Source organism: Ranitomeya imitator, chromosome 3, assembly GCF_032444005.1.
Source record: "Ranitomeya imitator isolate aRanImi1 chromosome 3, aRanImi1.pri, whole genome shotgun sequence".
Classification (NCBI taxonomy): domain Eukaryota; kingdom Metazoa; phylum Chordata; class Amphibia; order Anura; family Dendrobatidae; genus Ranitomeya; species Ranitomeya imitator.
In genome coordinates this window covers 305,212,228-305,234,851 of record NC_091284.1, presented here as the reverse complement: position 1 = coordinate 305,234,851, position 22,624 = coordinate 305,212,228, and the positions used below count along the sequence as shown (strand labels likewise).

The window sequence follows — 22,624 nt, the reverse complement described above, 5'->3', positions numbered from 1 at the left end:
ACTTGCTACTTAATTTTTACCATGCATTTCCTTTGCACCCTACTGTGCATGGATTAAATGTTATCATGTAGAGCTGTTGTGGTTAGGAAAAATCAGCTGAAATATTTTTGGGTGTTATATACTGTTGTTGACCTACGTGTTTTGAATGTGAATGAAAAAATTCTTTTCACTTTTTTAGTAATAAGTATATTCAAGAGTGATTACCTGTGGGTGTTGTTTTCAGTTTTTTTTCCCATGTGTATTCTAAGTATTTTTATCAAAAATTTTTTTTTTTTTTTTTTTTTTTTAAATTTTTCTCAATAAAATTTGATTTTTTTTCTTAATACTTGTGGCAAAGACTTCTGCTTGTGTATGTAGGTTTACTTATTCTGGTATGATTGGCCTCAAACCCCGCTCCTGGTATGCATGGTTCCATCCTTATGATTGGCCTCCACCACCATCCTAGCATGCCTGGCCCCATCAGAAAACATTAAAAAAACAAACCATTATACTTCCTTTCCCGGCGCTCCCTCACACCATCTTGTTCCGATGCCAGCAACTGCTTTATGCTTGTAAGCCGCACATGGCAAGGACGTCATGCGCTGCTCACAAGCAGAGCACAGCTGCTGGAATACTCCCCACTCCTCAAACCGGGACTGTATGCGAACAAAGCAGTGAGTATTCTTTGCTGTCTAGTGAGCACAGTGTCAGCTGAAGAATTCTTCCTGCTGCCGGCTGTCACCTGTGCCGATATTTTAGAAAAATGAATATTCATGGAATTGGGTGAATGTTCATTTCTCTTAAGTAGCGGCACATGTGACCGCCGGCAGCAGCATTAAGTCTCCGGCTGACACTGTGCTCGCTAGAGAGCAAGGAATACTCACTGCTTTGCAGTCACACAGTCCCAGCGTGCAGAGCATTTAGTATTCCGGCAGCTGTGCTCTGCTTGTGAGCAGCGCATGACGTCCCTGCCATGCCCTGCTTACAAGCATCAAGCAGTTTCTTTTCGTCGGAACAGGACGCTGCGAGGGAGCGCCGGGAAGGTATGTATAATGTTTTTGTTTTTTTTTATATTTTCTGATGGGACCGTGCATACCAGGATTGGGGATGAGTGGGTAGGGGCTAATCATAAGGATGGGGCCATGCATACCAGGAGCGGGGTTTGGAGCCAATCATACCCGGGTAAGGATGGGACCAATCATAGCAGGATGTCATTAAGAAATATGAATATTCGTTGCCCTCCACCCTCATGAGTATGGAATGCAGTGAATATTCATTTCTCTAGCAGTGGGCACAGGAGTTAGCCACAGTAGCCGACTCCTGTCTCTGTGACCTCCTGCTCTGTCGAAACCGCTCCCCCACCTCTATAACGATAGCCAGAACCGGTACATCTGGACTATAAGACACATCCCCCATTTTCCTCCACGTTTTTGGAGAAATAAAAGTGCGTCTCATAGTCCGTAAAATAAGATAAAACAGATTTTATTTTTTCAAACCTCTTGAGTCAGATTTAATAGACATGATCAATAATTTTAACTTTATTATTTCTTTTTGCAAAGCAGAGAGGGGACTGTGCCATGAATATGGAAGTGCTGAATCGGTTTACGTCTGCACCTATACCAACTCTAAGTAGCTTTCCAACTGCAGTGGATCATCTACATGTTACCCCATCAAGGCTTTCTGTGACTAGGCCTCTTGAAGTTGGCCAGCCAACAGTTGCAATGAAGAGTACATCATCTGCTCCAGGCGATTCCGCACAGCACTCTTTCATACCATCATCGTTCACTCAACCGGTAGGCACCAGTGTTACTTTTGGTCTCGCGTATGGAATATAAGAATTAAAATTTAACCAGGAAACTGATTTCAAAATAATTAATGTAAGGCTCATTCATAAAAAAAGTAGAAGTTCTACAGTCTCATACTATAGTCACTTCTTCAGAAAATTCAGGGTTGCGTTACAGGACTGTTAACCACTTACTGATATTGGACATATTGGTATATCTAATGTCAGGTCCTTGTCTTTGATGCTGGCTCAGGATCTGAGCCTACATCTTTCCTGGCAGAAAATGTCTGTTTTATTCAGTCATCATCTGCCTCTAACGGCTGCGAGTGGAACTGAACTTTTGAGAATTATACAGTATTGAAAAAATACTTCTAATAAACCAAATGGTTGGCATGTTGATCATGAGATCTAAAAGGAGCTAGCTCACAAGTGTCTTTATTATTGCTTTGTATAGCTTTTTAAAACTGATGATGATTTCCAAGACTTTCAAGATGCTTCAAAATCTGGATCCATTGACGATTCGTTCTCTGATTTCCAGAGTAATAGTGTAAAATCCACCAATTCTTATACCAGGTAAGAAGTCACTGTTTTAAATAATTTCTGGTTCCATTGTTATATAATTTTGAAGTCTCTACAACCCTACACCTAAAGTGTAAAGTGTAACTAAAGTGGTTATGTGTCTTTTGGAAACGGTCGAGACATTATTATTTATTTTTTTTGTCTTAGATGTATGTAGGAAACCTGTCCAATACATTAAATTAATCAATCACCTGAGAGCAGAACAACTACATGTTGTTGAAAAGGGTTTTTTATTTCAATGGCTTTAATTTGATTGCTCTATATAAAATCGTAATCGAAATTGCTCAACCCTCTATAGGTCCAGCAATGAATCTCTACTGCAGCCTTTCCTCTTTATGTACGTCCTGCAGCGGTGACATCTCTACTACTTTGCACGTGATCGCTGACGCCAATCGGTGGGCTCAGTGGCTTGTCATCTACATCAGCATCACCTTGCAATTAGAATTGATCTCAATACCAAATTTGATCTCCAGCTCACTGTCTTTATGTAGCTTTTTTTTTTTTTTTTTTTTTTTTTAGATGGCACTAGTAAAACATTTTGTGTCCTTTTATATGTATTGATAAGGCTTAGTCAACTAAACTAAGTTCTAAAATAAGTTTATTGAGGTTTCTTCACCCCTCCACTGCTTTTTCTGTATTTACCATATTCATAATTGTCATTAACCCTGTCCCGACTGGGTGACTTTCCATTTTTGCGCTTTTGTTTTTTTTCTCCCCTTTGTACTAAAAGCCATAACGTTATATTTTTCTGTCGACATAGCCATATGAAGGCTTACTTTTTGCAGAATGAGTTGTAGTTTTGAGTTAAACTATTCATTTTATCATTCAATGTACTGGAAAACTGGAAATAAAAATCCAAGTGCAGTAACATGGCGCAAAAATGCAGTTGCACAATGGGTTGGGTCTCGTTTTTACAGCCTAAATAACCTGGAAGCATGATTCCCCAGATCAGTACAAAGCCTGCAATAAAGACGGGGACTCGACATTGGTGGCGCAAGTACTTCCTATGTCAGGAATGAACTTTCCTGTTTTGGAAAACCTCTATTTCCCTGTTGCAATTTGTTTTTCAGCAAAACAAACTCTGCTTTAGGCCGGTTTCACACGTCAGTGGCTCCGGTACGTGTGGTGACAGTTTCCTCACGTACCGGAGACACTGACTCACGTAGACACATCACAATAAATGTGTCTCTGCACATGTCAGCGTGTTTTCACGGACTGTGTGTCCGTGTGCAAAACACGTAGACATGTCTACGTTTCTCTGGCAGCATGGTCCGCAAAGCGTCCCGCACATGTGCACACGGAGAACAGTGTGCACTCTACTCCGTGTGCACGTACCGCCGCAGGAGAAACAGCGCTACAGTTAAGTGCTGTCCCCTGCTTTTGGTGCTGAAGCCGGTATTCATTCCTTCTCCCCAGCAGCGTTTGCTGGAGAGAAGGAATGAAAAATCATGTTTTTTTTTTATTTTTTTTGTGAAAAATAAAGTTTGTGGTCACCTCCCGCATTCCTCCCCCCCGTGCGCCCGCCCCCTAGCAGAGAAATACTCACCCAGCTCCCGCGATGCTTCCTCTCAGCGCCAGCAGCTTGTCCTGTGTGAGCGGTCACATGGTACCGCTCATTACAGTACCATTACCTATGGGAGGTGGAGCCGCATATTCATCACTGTAATGAGCGGTACCATGTGACCGCTCACACACGACAAGCTGCCGGCGCTGAGAGGAGGCATCGCAGGAGCTGGTGAGTATTTCTCTGCTAGGGGGAGGGCGCACGGGAGGCGGGAGGTGACCCCAAACTTTATTTTTCACAAAATAAAAAAAACACTTGATTTTTCATTCCTTCTCTCCAGCGAACGCTGCTGGGAAGAAGGAATGAATGCCGTCTTCAGCACCACACCAGGGGACAGCGCAGTCTCTCCTGCACGGTCCGTGTGGTCCTCGGGCGGCACACGGCTGCCGCTTGTGTGCCACACTGATGTGCCACGTGAGCACACGGATAACTCCGTGACCGGAATTATCTGGACGTGTGAGACTGGCCTTACTGAAGTTCCCTGGATCCAGCGCTCAGCTTCTGCTCCTGGTGCCTCATGATCTGCAGGGCTGCCGACAGCCTGAAGCGCTACACAAGTTGATGACACAAGCTACTTTGGAGCCTGTGAACTCTGTTATTGCTTACAGTGCTGTGGACGTGTTGTCAGCACTGCAAACAATAAAAGGCACTGCAAGCTATGGTAGAGACTTAACTTTGGCACATTGGGTGGGTGATTCATAGACGTGTGTGTGTGTGTGTGTTTTTTTTTTTTTTTAATTTATTAAAAGAAACAGCTGGGGGACAGGAGTTTTCTGAAACTGGGAAAGTGACTATGGACAACCATTAATTCCACTATGTAAGACTAGCGGACAAGAATCTAATTTTCTATATTGGAACATGATATCACGTACATATATTTGTGTTTAAAGAAAAATAAATTTTCTCCTTTGTCTCGTTGGGGGGTCACAGGACTGTGGGTGTATGCTGCTGCCGCCAGGAGGCTGACACTAAGTAAGCATAGAAAAAGTTTTGCTCCTCCTCCTCCATCGTATACACCCTGACACTGGCCAAAGGTGAACCCAGTTCATGCTTAGTGTCTGAAGGAGGCACAGGTCTTGTTTCCAGACCCCCGTATTTTTTCCTCTTCACCGTGAAAATGAGACAGGGGCGATGGACCCTTTTGAAGGGGTCCTTTCTCCCAAACCAACAATGCCGGACTCAGCCCTGTCCACTCTGAGCTAACGAAACCCTAGGCTGTACATTGGCATATGGACTGTCCGTGCGGCCCCCCACTGCATCACCAATGCTCAGACAGCGGTGATGGAAGGAGGCGGACGGTCCCTCTCCTCATCCCCTGAAGGGAAGATGGAGTTAGGGTGCCTGCATTGTCCTTTCATACAGCTCTCCCCTTCTATCCTTAAGCTCCATTGCGTGGTGGGGGGCTGGGAGGGCTCCTGCGGCAGTGCGCTCCTTAGACACAGGAACCTCCGAAGAGGTCCGGGTGTCTGGAGAACAGCGGGTGCTGCGGTCTTTCTGCTGCTGGCGGCGCCTCGCAGCGGGCCGAGATCCCGGTGTCAACTTCCGGGCCTGCCCCATTCATCTTCAGGCGGGCTCCGGATAATTTAGCCTCTAGCTTCTAGCAAGTTAGGCCGCGTGCAGAAGCTCCGCCCCTTCCAGCCGCGTCATCTTCCGGCGGGTCTGCCCCCTCATCCTTGGGCAAACGCTGGGGAAAAATTTAGGCCCCAGCTTCAGGTTCCTATAGGCCGCAGGCTGAAAACTCCGCTATTTCCGGCAGTACTGCCCACCAGTTGAGCGCGCTTTTTGAGAGGAACAGCGCGGATCGTCGCCCTGTGACAGGTTCCACAGGATGGACAGGGACACAGGACTGGGGTAAGTGCTACTTCCCCCAGCCTGACAGCTACAGTATCTGTTCCTGCAGCTTATCTAAAAGGTTCTGATTATAGCAGCAGCAGGGTCACCATGTCTAGAAGGACCAAGACTTACACGGTTTTATATACCGCATGTGTAGCCTGTCGGTCCGCATTTCCGCATGCCCAGACAAATCGTCTCTGTGAGGCCTGCGATTCCGAACGCGCTCAGGAACCCTCCCCTGCGACTCAGCCCAGTGTGCCTGCAGCAGAGTGTGGTTTCTCCTTCAGAATGGGTCGCATCCTTATCACAATCTATGGCGTCCCTAACAAGGGTGATCGAGTCCCTTCAGACCCCGGCTGGGGCCAGGGACAACGGTTCGCCTGCCTTGGAGAGGTCTTCCGACTCACAGGAGCCTGCGGCCGGCAGGGGCCACGCTCACTAGGCAGACGCGGGGGAAACGAACGCACACAACGTCTCCCAGTCCATCGGATGCATCTGCGTCCTTGAGTTCCGTCTCTCGCTCACCCTCTCCAGCGGAGATTAGTGAACATGGTTCGGACTACGATTCCGAAGGGTCCCTCAATTTAGAGGCGCCAGATTACCAAGAGTCAGTAGACAGCCTAATTAAGGCCGTCAACCAAACCCTGGGAGTAGAGGACGAATCCACCTTAACCTCTGGTCATAAGGTGTCGTTTAAAAGGGTCAAGCAGTCTCATAGGGTGTTTTCCACTCACCTTGAGTTTGAGGACTTAGTCCAACGTCACAGGGAGCGTCCGGACAGGTGTTTCTCAGGATAAATGGCCCTAAATGCAAGATACTCTTTTGCCCCTCAGTTATGTAAGAAGTGGGCTGAATCCCCTTCGGTAGACCCCTTGGTTTCTCGTTTGGCCTCTAACACGCTGTTATTCCTTCCCAATGGTTCCTCTATTAGGGATCCAACTGAACGGCTCATAGAAAGCTTGGCTCTTTCAGTTTTTGAGGCTTCCTGTTCAGCCCTCTCGCCTTCTTTTGCGGCGACTTGATAGCTAAGGCCATGATATCCTGGTCAGAATCTTTGACTAAAGGTACCGTCACACTAAGCGACGCTGCAGCGATACCGACAACGATCCGGATCGCTGCAGCGTCGCTGTTTGGTCGCTGGAGAGCTGTCACACAGACAGCTCTCCAGCGACCAACGATCCCGAGGTCCCCGGTAACCAGGGTAAACATCGGGTTACTAAGCGCAGGGCCGCGCTTAGTAACCCGATGTTTACCCTGGTTACCATCGTTAAAGTAAAAAAAAACAACCACTACATACTTACCTACCGCTGTCTGTCCCCGGCGCTGTGCTTCTCTGCTCTGGCTGTGAGCGCCGGGCAGCCGGAAAGCACAGCGGTGACGTCACCGCTCTGCTTTCCGGCCGCTGTGCTCACAGTGAGTGCAGGAAAACACAGCGCCGGGGACAGACAGCGGTAGGTAAGTATGTAGTGGTTGTTTTTTTTACTTTAACGATGGTAACCAGGGTAAACATCGGGTTACTAAGCGCGGCCCTGCGCTTAGTAACCTGATGTTTACCCTGGTTACCAGCGAAGACATCGCTGAATCGGCGTCACACACGCCGATTCAGCGATGTCAGTGGGAGAGCCAGCGACGAAACAAAGTTCTGGACTTTCTTCCCCGACGAGCGATATCACAGCAGGGGCCTGATCGCTGCTGCGTGTCACACTGGACGATATCGCTAGCCAGGACGCTGCAACGTCACGGATCGCTAGCGATATCGTCTTGTGTGACGGTACCTTAAGGCTCTACAGGAGAGGACTTACCAGCAGAGGTGATGGAGATGTCAAATCAGATAGCTCTAACCGGAAGATACCTGATTAATGCATCCTTGGATTCAGCGAACTGTGCGGCATTGGCAGCCGCAAACGCAATTTCCATTGGAAGGGTTCTATGGTTGAAGACATGGCGGACGGATTCTACCTCGAAAAATCCCTTACAACTCTCCCCTATCAGGGCGGCCAATTTTTTTTTTTTGTCGAAATATTGGATCAGCTCATTTCTGATACCACAGGAGGGAAAAGCAATTTTCTCCCACAGCAAAAGATTAAACAGCCTTTTCGTCGGCAGTTTAAAGGGAACCTGTCACCTGAATTTAGCGGGACTGGTTTTGGGTCATATGGGCGGAGTTTTTGGGTGCTTGATTCACCCTTTCCTTACCTGCTGGCTGCATGCTGGCTGCAATATTGGATTGAAGTTCATTCTCTGTCCTCCGTAGTACACACCTGCGCAAAGTAATCTTACCTTGCACAGGCGTGTACTATGGAGGACAGAGAATGAACTTCTATCCAATATTTCGGCCAGCATGCAGCCAGCAGGTAAGGAAAGGGTGAATCAAACACCCGAAAACTCCGCCCATATGACCCAAAACTGGTCCCGCCAAATTCAGGTGACAGGTTCCCTTTAAGGCTCAAGTCCTTTCGTAACAGCAGGTGGACCCCAGCGTCAAAACCCGTTGGCCCAAGTTGACCTAATCAGGACAGAGATAATCAGATCTCCTACAGAGCCAACCTGTTGGGAAGAATGCGACCCCAACTGCCAAGATCAAGGGGATCTAGGTCCCATAAGTTTTCAGCCAAATGACTGGAGGCGGTCTCCGATCGTCATTAACAGAGTAGGCGGCCGTCTGCTCTCGTTTCATCAGTCCTGGCTCACTGTTGTTCACAGCAGATGGGTAAGAGAACTGGTGTCCTCAGGGTACAAGATAGAGTTTATCAGCCACCCCCCAAGCCGGTTCTTTCCTTCCCGCCTGCCCAGTTCAGAATCCCGTGTAAAAGCCTTATTCAAAACCGTCGAATCCCTTCGGCTCAGCGGGGTCATCACTCCCGTTCCGAAGGAAGAGAGATTTCAGGGGTTCTATTCCAACCTGTTCATAGTTTCCAAAAAGGACGGGGCTGTAAGGCCCATTTTGGATCTGAAATGTTTAAACAGGTTTGTCAACATTTGTCACTTTCGAATGGAATTTCTTTGGTCGGTCATTGCGACAATGGAAAAAGTTGAATTCTTAGCCTCCATATATATTCAAGATGCCTATCTTCACATCCCCATATTTCCTTCGCATCAAAAATTTCTACGTTTTGCCGTAGGCAGTCTACATTTCCAGTTCACAGCCTTAACTTTCGGGCTGGCCACCGCTCCCAGGGTGTTCACAAAGGTCATGGCAGCAGTCGTGTCCATCCTGCATTTCCAGGGCATACTTGTCTTGCCATATCTAGACGATCTCCTTATCAAGGGGACGTCTTTTTGGGCCTGCGAGGAAAATGTCAGTATCACTCTAGATACGCTCTCTCGCCTAGGGTGGCTGGTGAATCTAAAAAAGTCGTCCCTTGTACCATCTCGGAAAAATCTCTTTTCTAGGGATGATTTTCAACACCTCCCGAGGTTTGACAGTACTTCCCCGGGACAAGGTCCGGACCCTTCGGCGAGAAGCAAGAGTCCTACGCCGGCCGGTCTATTATCCCCTTTACCCCCAAGGGTGGTTTGCACGTTAATGACCGGGCCAATTTTTACAATTCTGACCACTGTCCCTTTGTGAGGTTATAACTCTGGAACGCTTCAACGGATCCCAGTGATTCTGACACTGTTTTCTCGTGACATATTGTACTTCATGAGAATGGTAAAAATTCTTTGATAGTACCTGCGTTTATTTGTGAAAAAAATGGAAATTTGGCGAAAATTATGAAAATTTCGCAATTTTCCAACTTTGAATTTTTATGCAATTAAATCACAGAGATATGTCACACAAAATACTTAATAAGTAACATTTCCCACATGTCTACTTTACATCAGCACAATTTTGGAACCAAAATTTTTTTTTGTTAGGGAGTTATAAGGGTTAAAAGTTGACCAGCAATTTCTCATCTACAACACCATTTTATTTTAGGGACCACATCTCATTTGAAGTCATTTTGAGGGGTCTATATGATAGAAAATACCCAAGTGTGACACCATTCTAAAAACTACACCCCTCAAGGTGCTCAAAACCATATTCAAGAAGTTTATTAACCCTTCTGGTGCTTCACAGGAATTTTTTGAATGTTTAAATAAAAATGAACATTTAACTTTTTTTTCACAAAAAATTTAATTCAGCTCCAATTTGTTTAATTTTACCAAGGGTAACAGGAGAAAATAGACCCCAAACATTGTTGTACAATTTGTCCTGAGTACGCCGATACCCCATAAGTGGAGGTAAACCACTGTTTGGGTGCATGGGAGAGCTCGGAAGGGAAGGAGCGCCGTTTGACTTTTCAATGCAAAATTGACAGGAATTGAGATGAGACGCCATGTTGCGTTTGGAGAGCCACTGATGTGCCTAAACATTGAAACCCCCCACAAGTGACACCATTTTGGAAAGTAGACCCCCTAAGGAACTTATCTAGATGTGTGGTGAGCACTTTGACCCACCAAGTGCTTCACAGAAGTTTATAATGCAGAGCCGTAAAAATAAAACAAAAAATTTTTCCCACAAAAATTATTTTTTTAGCCCCCAGTTTTGTATTTTCCTGAGGGTAACAGGAGAAAGTGGACCCCAAAATTTGTTGCCCAATTTGTCCTGAGTGCGATGATACACCATATGTGGGGGGGAACCACTGTTTGGGCGCATGGGAGGGTTCGGAAGGGAAGGAGTGCCATTTGAATGCAGACTTAGATTGAATGGTCTGCAGGTGTCACATTGCGTTTGCAGAGCCCCTAATGTACCTAAACAGTAGAAACCCCCCACAAGTGACACCATTTTGGAAAGTAGACCCCCTAAGGAACTTATCTACATGTGTGGTGAGCACTTTGACCCACCAAGGGCTTCACAGAAGTTTATAATGGAGAGCCGTAAAAATAAAACAAAAATTTTTTTCAACAAAAATTATTTTTTAGCCCCCAGTTTTGTATTTTCCCAAGGGTAACAGGAGAAATTGGACCCCAAAAGTTGTTGTCCTATTTGTCCTGAGTACGCTGATACCCCATATGTTGGGGTAAACCCCTGTTTGGGCACACGGGAGAGCTCGGAAGGGAAGGAGCACTGTTTTACTTTTTCAACGCAGAATTTTTCTGGAATTGAGATCGGACGCCATGTCGCGTTTGGAGAGCCCCTGATGTGCCTAAACAGTGGAAACCCCCCAATTATAACTGAAACCCTAATCCAAACACACCCATAACCCTAATCCCAACAGTAACCCTAACCACACCTCTAACCCTGACACACACCTAACCCTAATCCCAACCCTATTCCCAACTGTAAATGTAATCTAAACCCTAACCGTAACTTTAGCCCCAACCCTAACTGTAGCCTTAACCCTAGCCCAACCCTAACTTTAGCCCCAACCCAAACTGTAGCCCTAACCCTAGCCCTAACCATAGCCCTAACCCTAACTTTAGCCCCAACCCTAACTGTAGCCTTAACCCTAGCCCTAACCATAGCCCTAACCCTAACCCTAGCCCTAACACTAACCCTAACCCTAGCCCTAACCCTAGCCCTAACCCTAGCCCTAACCCTAACCCTAGCCCTAGTCCAAACCCTAGCCCTAACCCTAACCCTAGCCCTAATGGAAAAATGGAAATAAATACATTCCGCGTTCCGCGTTTGGTAAAATTGATAAAGCAGTTTTATTCTTCGGGTCAGTACGATTACAGCGACACCTCATTTATATCATTTTTTTATGTTTTGGCGCTTTTATACGATAAAAACTATTTTATAGAAAAAATAATTATTTTTGCATCGCTTTATTCTCAGGACTATAACTTTTTTTTTTTTTTTGCTGATGATGCTGTATGGCGGCTCGTTTTTTGCGGGACAAGATGACGCTTTCAGCGGTATCATGGTTATTTATATCTGTCTTTTTGATCGCGTGTTATTCCACTTTTTGTTCGGCGGTATGATAATAAAGCGTTGTTTTTTGCCTCGTTTTTTTTTTTTTTTCTTACGGTGTTTACTGAAGGGGTTAACTAGTGGGCCAGTTTTATAGGTCGGGCCGTTAAGAACGCGGCGATACTAAATATGTGTACTTTTATTGTTTTTTTTTTTATTTAGATAAAGAAATGTATTTAGGGGAATAATATATATATTTTTTTTCATTATTTAGCAATATTTTTTTTTTATTTTTTTTACACATTTTGAAAATTTTTTTTTTTACATTGTCCCAGGGGGGGACATCACAGATCAGTGATCTGACAGTGTGCATAGCACTCTGTCAGATCACTGATCTGACATGCAGCGCTGCAGCCTTCACAGTGCCTGCTCTGAGCAGGCTCTGTGAAGCCACCTCCCTCCCTGCAGGACCCGGATCCGCGGCCATCTTGGATCCGGGGCTGGAGGAAGCAGGGAGGGAGGTGAGACCCTCGCAGCAACGCGATCACATCACGTTGCTGCGGGGGGCTCAGGGAAGCCCGCAGGGAGCCCCCTCCCTGCGGGAAGCTTCCCTATACCGCCGGCACATTGCGATCATCTTTGATCGCGGTGTGCCAGGGGTTAATGTGCCGGGGGCGGTCCGTGACCGCTCCTGGCACACAGTGCCGGATGTCAGCTGCGATAAACAGCTGACACCCGGCCGCGATCGGAGGCGCTCCCCCCGTGAGCGCCGCCGATCGCGCTGGACGTACTATCCCGTCCGTGGTCATGGGGGCCCACCCCACCTCGACGGGATAGTACGTCCCATGTCAGAAAGGGGTTATACAATCCGGTTTTGCATGAGGGTCTTGGGAAGGATGGTGGCGGCAATGGAGGCAGTACCATTTGTGCAACGCCATCTTCGTCCTCTCCAACATGCACTTTTGGCATCATGGGACAAGAATCCATTCTCTCTCAACCTCAAGTGCCGTCTGTCTTCCCAGGTCAGACAGGCTCTCGCATGGTGGACAATGAGTCCGTCTCTGGAACAGGGGAAGCCTTTTCCCCCAGCCCATTGGCTGGTAGTCACGACAGATGCCAGTCTCCTCGGTTGGGGAGCAGTGTTTTGCCACCACACAGCCCAGGGACACTGGTCTCCGAGGGAGTCAACCCTCCCAATCAATCTTTTGGAGATTCGGGCAGTTCGGCTGGCTCTGCATCATTTTCATCATCTTCTGGCAGGACGATCAAAAGGATACCTGCAGCAGGGCGGTCATGCGCGAGGTAGAACAGGTCCTCTGCTGGGCCGAGAAGAACCAATCATTGATCTCGGCAGTCCACATCCCGGGCGAGGAAAACAGGGGTGCGGATTTTCTCAGTCATCAGGGCCTTGCGTCCGGGGAGTGGTCTCTCCATCCTGACGTTTTTCAGCAAATTTGCCAGCGCTGGGGAACCCCGGACGTTGACCTGATGGCCTCCGGGATGAATGCCAAACTACCCAGGTTTGTTGCTCGGTACCGAGATCCACGGGCGATCGCAGTGGACGCGTTGGTTCTACCCTGGAACCAGTTTCGTCTCACATACCGGTTTCCCCTTCTGGCACTATTCCCGAAGGTCATCAGGAAGATCAAGACAGAGGGAATCCTAGTCGCCCCAGAGTGGCCTCATCGGTCATGGTACACAGACCTAGTAAAGCTGCTCGCCGAGGTTCCTTGGCGTCTTCCAGAGTGACCGGATCTGCTTTCTCAGGGCCCGATCTACCACCAGGACTTAAAGACCCTGGGTTTAACGGCAAGGCCATTGAATCTTGGATTCTAACCCAGGCCGGGTTTTCCCAGAAGGTAGCCGCTACTATGATCAGCTCCCGGAAATCCGTCTCTGCACGTATTTATCATCACACCTGGAAGGTTTTCCTTTCATGTTGCAGTAAGCGTGGGCTTCCTCCACTTCGTTTCTCCATCCCTAACATTCTAGCATTTCTTCAAACCGGACTGGATTCGGGGCTTGCACCAAGTACCCTCAAAAGACAAATATCAGCCTTGTCGGTTCTTTTTCAGCGCAGGATCGCTACTAATTTACAAGTGAAAACTCCTTACAGGGAGTCGCTCACATGGTACCGCCTTACAGGGCTCCCCTGGATGCTTGGGACCTTAACCTGGTTTTAAGTGCCCCTCAGGAAGTCCCTTTCGAACCTCTTCAGGACGTCTCTTTAACTTACCTTTCCTGGAAGGTTGTGTTCTTGGTGGCCATAACTTCCATTAGGCGGGTATCGGGTCTGGCGGCTCTATCCTGCCGGGCTCCGTTTTTATGGTTCCATCAGGATAAGGTGGTGCTAGGACCAGCACCCTCTTATTTGCCAAACGTGGTTTCCTTGTCTCACATTAGCGATTACATTGTTTTACCTTCTTTTTGCTTGGCTCCAACGCACCGTGTGGAAAAAGCTCTCCATATGCTAGATCTAGTGAGAGCGCTTAGAAGGTACGTTTCTCGGACGGCATCTTTTCGACAGACAAATGCGCTGTTCATCCTTCCTGAGGGTCGCAGGAAGGGACTCGCTGCTTCAAGATCGACCATAGCCAGGTGGATACGATCGGCTATTCAGGAGGCCTACCGCACCAAGGGCATGGTCGTTCCGGCTGGGGTCAGAGCACACTCCACTCGAGCAGTTGGGCCTTCCTGGGCACTTCGGCACCAGGCTTCGGCAGAGCAAGTTTGCAAAGCGGCAACATGTCCAGCTTGCATAACTTTTCCAAACACTATAATATCCATACTCAGGCTTCTGCGGATGGAAGTCTGGGTAGACGGATTCTTCAGGCAGCGGTAGCGCACCTTTAGGCGACAGATACCTAGATATTGTTTCGGTGAGTCAATTTCCCACCCAGGGACTGCTTTAGGACGTGCCACAGTCCTGTGTTCCCCAATGAGACGTAAGAGAAATAGGGATTTTTGTGTTACTCACCGTAAAATCCTTTTCTCAGAGACACTCATTGGGGGACACAGCTCCCTCCCTGTTAGCTCCTTTTTTTATTTATTTTTTGTTATTTGACTTTATCAATCGGTGAGGTGGTTTCTAGACATGTTGTTCCTGTATTAATGCTGATTTATGTTTTGTTCTCCTACTGCTTTTTACACCAAACTGGGTTCGCCTTCGGCCAGTGTCAGGGTGTATACGATGGAGGAGGAGCTAAACATTTTTTATTTTTACTTGGTGTCAGCCTCCTGGCGGCAGTAGCATACACCCACAGTCCATGTGAAAAAGAAAAAATTGAGGCTAAAAGAAAATTTTTGAGAAAAAAAGTACTTATTCATTTTTACGGATCAATTTGTGAAGCACCTGGGGATTCAAAGTGCTCACTATGCATCTAGTTAAGTTCCTTGGGGGGGTCTAGTTTCCAAAATGGGGTCACTTGTGGGGGTGCTCCCATGTTTAGGCACACAGGGGCTCTCCAAATGCGACATGGTGTCCGCTAACGACTGGAGTTACCGTATAAACTCGAGTATAAGCCGACCCGAGTATAAGCCAACCCCCCTAATTTTGCCACAAAAAACTGGGAAAACGTATTGACTCGAGTATAAGCCTAGGGTGGAAATGCAGCATTTACCGGTGAATTTCAAAAATAAAAATAGATCATTTCCCCATAGCTGTGCCATATAGTGCTCTGCACCGTTCATATTTCCCCATAGCTGTGCCCCATACAGTGTTCTGCACCGTTCATTTTGTCCCATAGCTGTGCCCCATATAGTGCTCTGCACCGTTCATTTTGTCCCATAGCTGTGCCCCATACTGTGCTCTGCACCGTTCATTTTTTCCCATAGCTGTGCCCCATACTGTGCTCGGCACCGTTCATTATTGCCCCATATCTGTGCCCCATATACAATGCTCTGCACCGTTCATTATTGTCCCATATCTGTGCCCCATATAGTGCTCGGCACCGTTCATTATTGCCCCATATCTGTGCCCCATATCTCTGCCCCATATATGCTCTGCACCGTTCATTTTGTCCCATAGCTCTGCCCCATACTGTGCTCTGCACCGTTCACTGCCCCATAGCTCTGCCCCATAGTGTGCTCGTCACCGTTCATTATTGTCCCATATCTGTGCCCCATATATGCTCTGCACCGTTCATACTGCCCCATAGCTGTGCCCCATATATGCTCTGCACCGTTCATATTGTCCCATAGCTCTGCCCCATACAGTGCTCTGCTCTGCACCGTTCATTTTGTCCCATAGCTGTGCCCCATATAGTGCTCTGCACCGTTCATTTTGTCCCATAGATGCTCCACATAAATCTGTGCCGCTGCTGCTGCTGCTGCAATAAAAAAAAAAAAACACATACTCACCCCTCTTGCTTGCAGCTCCCAGCGTCCGGTCCCGGCGCCTCCATCTTCCCGGCGTCTCTGCTATGACTGATCAGGCAGAGGGCGCCGCGCACACTATATGCGTCATCGCGCCCTCTGACCTGAACAGTCAGAGCGCAGACGCCGGGAAGATGGAGGCGCCGGGAAGATGGAGCGACGCCCGGCGGCTGGAACGCGGTCAGGTGAATATAAAATACTTACCTAGTCCCAGCGATCCCGACGCTCACTCTGCCTGTCACAGCTGTCTTCGGTGCCGCAGCCTCTTCCTCTATCAGCGGTCACCGGCACCGCTGATTAGAGAAATGAATACGCGGCTCCACCCCTATGGGAGGTGGAACCGCCTATTCATTTTTCTAATGAGCGGTCCCACGTGACCGCTGAAGAGGGGAAGAACTGCAGCACCGAAGACCGTGGGACGGCAGGGACAGCGCCAGGATCGCTGGGACTAGGTAAGTATGCCTCAGCGCCCTCTCCCCCTCACCCGCCGACCCTGCCACCCACCTTGACTCAAGTATAAGCCGAGAGGGGCACTTTCAGCCCAAAAATTTGAGCTGAAAATCTCGCCTTATACTTGAGTATATACGGTAATTTTCCATTCAGAAAGTCAAATGGCGCTCCTTCTCTTCCGAGCCCCGCTGTGTGCCCTAACAGTGGTTGCCTGTTGTGAATTCCGCTCTTGGGCTCCCTCCGGTGGTTTTAAGTGGAATGGCTGCTCCTTGGATTTAGCAGTCTGCAGCTGCTTCCACTGATTCTTTCTGCTCGGCTATTTTTGCCTGGCTCTTCCCTTCAGCCAGTGCCACTTGTCAATGGTTCCTGGTTGGATTCACATCTCTCTTGGATTTCCCTGATATCCTGACCAGTTCAGCAAAGATAAGTCCTTTCTTTGCTCTTTTCTGTCCACATGTTGTGGACTTATTCGTTCTGTGCATTCTATGTTTTGTCCAGCTTGTCAGTATGGATTAATTCAGTTAAGCTGGAAGCTCTGGGAAGCAGGTTTACCCTCCACACCTTAAGTCAGGTGTAGAGATTTTTGTAAACTCTGTGTGGATTTTTGTAGTTTTTAATACTGACCGCACAGTGTTCCGTCCTGTCCTATCTATCTGGCTAGACTGGCCTCCTGTGCTACATCCTGGTTTCATTCTACGTATGTCTTTTCCCTCTCCACTCACAGCCATTACTTGTGGGGGGGCTATCTATCCTTTGGGGATTTTCTCTGAGGCAAGATAGTTTTCCTGTTTCTATCTTTAGGGGTAGTTAGTTCTCAGGCTGTGACAAGGTGCCTAGGGAGTGACAGGAGCATCCCACGGCTACTTCTAGTGTTGTGTTGAGCTTAGGGACTGCGGTCAGTACAGGTACCACCTCCTTCAGAGCTCGTCCCATGTTGCTCCTAAACCACCAGTTCATAACAGTACAAGTGGCCAAAAATGAATTAAATGCATCTCAAAAGAAAGAAAAAAAAATTCTGAGCTATTTTTTTTTCTGTGCTCTATTTTGTCTTTTTTTTCCTCTTGATCTCTGGATGTATGCTCTGGCATGGATGTTCAGTGTTTGTTTTCTCGTGTGGATCAACTTGCTGCAAGAGTACAGTATATCCAAGATTATGTTGTCCAGACTCCGGCTTTGGAGCCTAAAATTCCTACTCCTGATTTGTTTTTTGGGGACAGATCCAAGTTTTTGAACTTTAAAAATAACTGCAAATTGTTTTTGCATTGAAACCCCGTTCTTCTGGTGATCCCATTCAGCAAGTATAAATCATCATATCCTTGCTGCTTGGTGACCCTCAGGACTGGGCATTCTCCCTTGAATCAGGGGATCCGGCATTGCTGAATGTAGACGCATTTTTTCAAGCGTATGACGAACCTAATTCTGTGGATCATGCAGAAAAAACCCTGCTGGCCCTATGTCAAGGTCAGGAAGCGGCAGAATTATACTGCCAGAAATTTAGGAAATGGTCTGTGCTCACTAAATGGAATGAGGATGCTCTGGCTGCTATTTTCAGAAAGGGTCTTTCTGAAACCCTTAAAGATGTTATGGTGGGCTTCCCTACGCCTGCTGGTTTGAGCGAATCTATGTCTCTAGCCATTCAGATTGATCGGCGTCTGCGCGAGCGCAAAGCTGTGCACCATATTGCAGTGTCCTCTGAGCAGAGTCCTGAGCCTATGCAATGTGATAGGATTTTGACTAGAACAGAACGGCAGGAATTCAGACGTCAGAATAGGCTGTGTTTTTACTGTGGTAATTCTGCTCATGTTATTTCTGATTGCCCTAAGCGTACTAGGAGGGTCGCTAGGTCTGTTACCATCAGTACTGTACAGCCTAAATTTCTTTTATCTGTGACCCCGATTTGCTCATTGTCGTCCTTTTCTGTCATGGCATTTGTGGATTCAGGCGCTGCCCTGAACTTAATGGACTTAGAATTCGCCAGGCGCTGTGGTTTTTCCTTGCAGCCTTTGCAGAGCCCTATTCCTTTGAGGGGCATTGATGCTACACCATTGGCCAAGGATAAACCTCAGTACTGGATGCAGATGACCATGTACATGGCTCCAGCACATCAGGAAGATTGCCGTTTTCTGGTGTTGTATAACCTGCATGATGTTGTTGTACTGGATTTTCCATGGTTACAGGAACATAATCCGGTACTGGATTGGAAAACTATGTCTGTGACTAGTTGGGGTTGTCAAGGGGTACATAGTGATGTTCCTTTGATGTCAATTTCCTCTTCCCCCTCTTCTGAGGTCCCTGAGTTTTTGTCGGATTTCCAGGATGTATTTGATGAGCCCAAGTCCAGTTCCCTTCCTCCACATAGGGACTGTGATTGTGCTATTAACGTGATTCCAGGTTGTAAGTTCCCTAAGGGCCGACTTTTCAATCTGTCTGTGCCAGAGCATGCCGCCATGCGGAGTTATGTTAAGGAATCTTTGGAGAAGGGGCATATTCGGCCGTCTTCGTCACCATTGGGAGCGGGTTTCTTTTTTGTTGCTAAGAAGGATGGCTCCTTGAGACCCTGTATAGATTATCGTCTTCTTAATAAGATCACGGTCAAATTCCAATACCCCTTGCCTTTGCTTTCTGATTTGTTTGCTCAGATTAAGGGGGCTAGTTGGTTTACTAAGCTTGACCTTCGAGGGGCATATAATCTTGTTCGTATTAAATAGGGTGACGAATGGAAAACTGCATTTAATACGCCCGAAGGCCATTTTGAATACCTTGTGATGCCATTCGGTCTCTCTAATGCTCCATCTGTGTTCCAATCTTTCATGCATGATATTTTCCGCAATTATCTTGATAAATTCATGGTTTTTCCGATGATTGGGAGTCTCATGTGAAGCAGGTTAGGATGGTATTCCAGATCCTTCGTGATAATGCTTTATTTGTGAAGGGGTCTAAGTGCCTATTCGGAGTTCAGAAGGTCTCTTTTTTGGGTTTTATTTTTTCTCCCTCGTCTATGGAAATGGATCCTGTTAAGGTCCAAGCTATTCATGACTGGATTCAACCCACATCTGTGAAGAGCCTTCAAAAATTTTTGGGCTTTGCTAATTTCTATCGCCGTTTCATTGCCAACTTTTCCAGTGTGGTTAAGCCCCTTACTGATTTGACGAAGAAAGGCGCTGATGTGACGAATTGGTCCTCTGCGGCTGTTGAGGCCTTTCGGGAGCTTAAACGCCGATTTACTTCGGCCCCTGTGTTGCGTCAGCCGGCTGTTTCTCTTCCTTTTCAGGTTGAGGTTGACGCTTCTGAGATTGGGGGAGGGGCCGTTTTGTCTCAGAGGGATTCTGATGGTTCTTTGATGAAACCGTGTGCTTTTTTTTCCAGAAAGTTTTCGCCTGCAAAACGCAGTTATGTTGGCAATCGGGAGTTGTTGGCTATGAAGTGGGCGTTTGAGGAGTGGCGACATTGGCTTGAGGGAGATAAGCACCGCGTTGTGGTCTTGACTGATCATAAGAATCTGATTTACCTCGAGTCGGCCAAGCGGCTGAATCCTAGACAGGCTCGATGGTCCCTGTTTTTCTCCCGTTTTGATTTTGTGGTCTCGCATCTTCCGGGATCTAAGAATGTTAAGGCTGATGCCCTCTCTAGGAATTTTTTGCCTGATTCTCCTGGAGTCCTTGAGCCGGTTGGCATTCTTAAGGAGGGGGTGGTTCTTTCTGCCATCTTCCCTGATTTGCGGCGGGTGCTTCGGGAATTTCAGGCTGATGGGCCTGACCGCTGTCCAGTGAGGAAGCTGTTTGTTCCTGATAGATGGACAAGTAAGGTCATTTCTGAAGTTCATTGTTCAGTGTTGGCTGGTCATCCTGGGATTTTTGGCACCAGAAATTTGGTTGCTAGGTCCTTTTGGTGGCCTTCTTTGTCACGGGATGTGCGTGCTTTTGTGCAGTCCTATGGGACTTGCGCCCGGGCCAAGCCCTGCTGTTCCCGCGCTAGTGGGTTGCTTTTGCCTTTGCCGGTCCCTGAGAGGCCCTGGACGCATATTTCCATGGATTTTATTTCGGATCTTCCTGTTTCCCAGAAGATGTCTGTTATCTGGGTTGTTTGTGACCGGTTCTCTAAAATGGTCCATCTGGTACCTTTGCCTAAGTTGCCTTCCTCCTCAGATTTGGTTCCATTGTTTTTTCAGCATGTGGTTCGTTTGCATGGCATTCCGGAGAATATTGTGTCTGACAGAGGTTCTCAGTTTGTCTCTAGGTTTTGGCGGGCCTTTTGTGCTAGGATGGGCATTGATTTGTCTTTTTCTTTGGCGTTTCATCCTCAGACTAATGGCCAAACTGAGCGAACTAATCAGACCTTGGAGACCTATTTGAGATGCTTTGTGTCTGCTGATCAGGATGATTGGGTGGCTTTCTTACTGTTGGCCGAGTTTGCCCTTAATAATAGGGCTAGTTCGGCTACTTTGGTTTCACCTTTCTTTTGTAATTTTGATTTTCATCCTCGTTTTTCTTCGGGGCAGGTTGAGCCTTCTGATTGTCCTGGTGTGGATTCTGTGGTGGACAGGCTGCAGCAGATTTGGACTCATGTGGTGGACAATTTGACGTTGTCTCAGGAAAAGGCTCAACGTTTTGCTAACCGCCGTCGGTGTGTTGGTCCCCGGCTTCGTGTGGGGGATTTGGTTTGGTTGTCTTCTCGTCATGTTGCTATGAAGGTTTCTTCCCCTAAGTTTAAGCCTCGGTTTATTGGTCCTTATAAGATTTCTGAAATTATCAATCCGGTGTCTTTTCGTTTGGCTCTTCCAGCCTCTTTTGCCATTCATAATGTTTTCCATAGATCTTTGTTGCGGAGATATGTGGTGCCCGTTGTTCCCTCGGTTGACCCTCCTGCCCCGGTGTTGGTTGAGGGAGAGTTGGAATATGAGGTTGAGAAAATTTTGGATTCCGTTTTTCGAGGCGGAGGCTTCAGTATCTTGTCAAGTGGAAGGGTTATGGCCAGGAGGATAATTCTTGGGTTGTTGCCTCCGATGTCCACGCCGCCGATTTGGTTCGTACCTTTCACTTGGCTCGTCCTGATCGGCCTGGGGGCTCTGGTGAGGGTTCGGTGACCCCTCCTCAAGGGGGGGTGGGGTGGGTACTGTTGTGAATTCCTCTCTTGGGCTCCCTCCGGTGGTTGTAAGTGGCAGTTTTGTGGGTTCTGCTCTTGGGCTCCCTCCGGTGGTTTTAACTGGAATGGCTGCTCCTTGGATTTAGCAGTCTGCAGCTGCTTCCACTGATTGTCTTTCTGCTCGGCTATTTTTGCCTGGCTCTTCCCTTCAGCCAGTTCCACTTGTCAATGGTTCCTGGTTGGATTCACATCTCTCTTGGATTTCCCTGATATCCTGACCAGTTCAGCAAAGATAAGTCCTTTCTTTGCTCTTTTCTGTCCACATGTTGTGGACTTATTCGTTCTGTGCATTCTATGTTTTGTCCAGCTTGTCAGTATGGATTAATTCATTTCATAATCCATTTTCCCAAAGCCGAGATGCAAACTCGGCTTTGGGAAAATGGCCGCCGCGATCTCTTGTGCGCACGCGCGGCATCCCGCGGCCATTTTCCTGAAGCCCCGTGCAGCAGAGCACTCCATCTGCGCACGCGCGGCCCCAGGAAGATGGCCGCCCCCACCGATGAAAGGGATGACAGCGCAGATCGCGCGCTGTGTCTTCACGTGGGCACAGGGAATTCGGACCTTGGACATGCGCACACCACTACGCCACCAACGGAAAGCTGGGGAAGAAAAGAGCGCTGTGAACACGCCCACCTGACCAGACCAGCCTGATTGACAGGCGAAAACGGCGACTTTGGTAATGTATTTCTCAGCCTACATGGGGAATCAGGGTACACTACATACACTATAGTAACGCACAGCGCAGGCCCTATTTAACAGTATTTATAGCTCAATCTGAAAAAACGGGGTGACAGGTTCCCTTTAAGTCAGGTGTAGAGATTTTTGTAAACTCTGTGTGGATTTTTGTAGTTTTTAATACTGACCGCACAGTGTTCCGTCCTGTCCTATCTATCTGGCTAGACTGGCCTCCTGTGCTACATCCTGGTTTCATTCTGTGTATGTCTTTTCCCTCTCCACTCAGTCATTACTTGTGGGGGGGCTATCTATCCTTTGGGGATTTTCTCTGAGGCAAGATAGTTTTCCTGTTTCTATCTTTAGGGGTAGTTAGTTCTCAGGCTGTGACGAGGTGCCTAGGAAGTGACAG

General features: G+C 47.5%; 1 protein-coding gene across 2 annotated transcripts in view; it reads left to right on the top strand.

Moving 5' to 3' along the window:
- SYNRG (synergin gamma) overlaps window positions 1-22,624 on the top strand; it is a 474,426-nt gene that overhangs the window by 192,520 nt on the left and 259,282 nt on the right. Inside the window, exons 9-10 of one of the 2 annotated variants that reach the window (XM_069756583.1) lie at window positions 1,542-1,772; window positions 2,217-2,335. In XM_069756583.1, coding sequence (XP_069612684.1) covers window positions 1,542-1,772; window positions 2,217-2,335 — 350 coding nt within the window. Of the gene's footprint in view, window positions 1-1,538; window positions 1,773-2,216; window positions 2,336-22,624 lie in introns of both variants that reach the window. The other variant, XM_069756584.1, reaches the window with a different exon arrangement.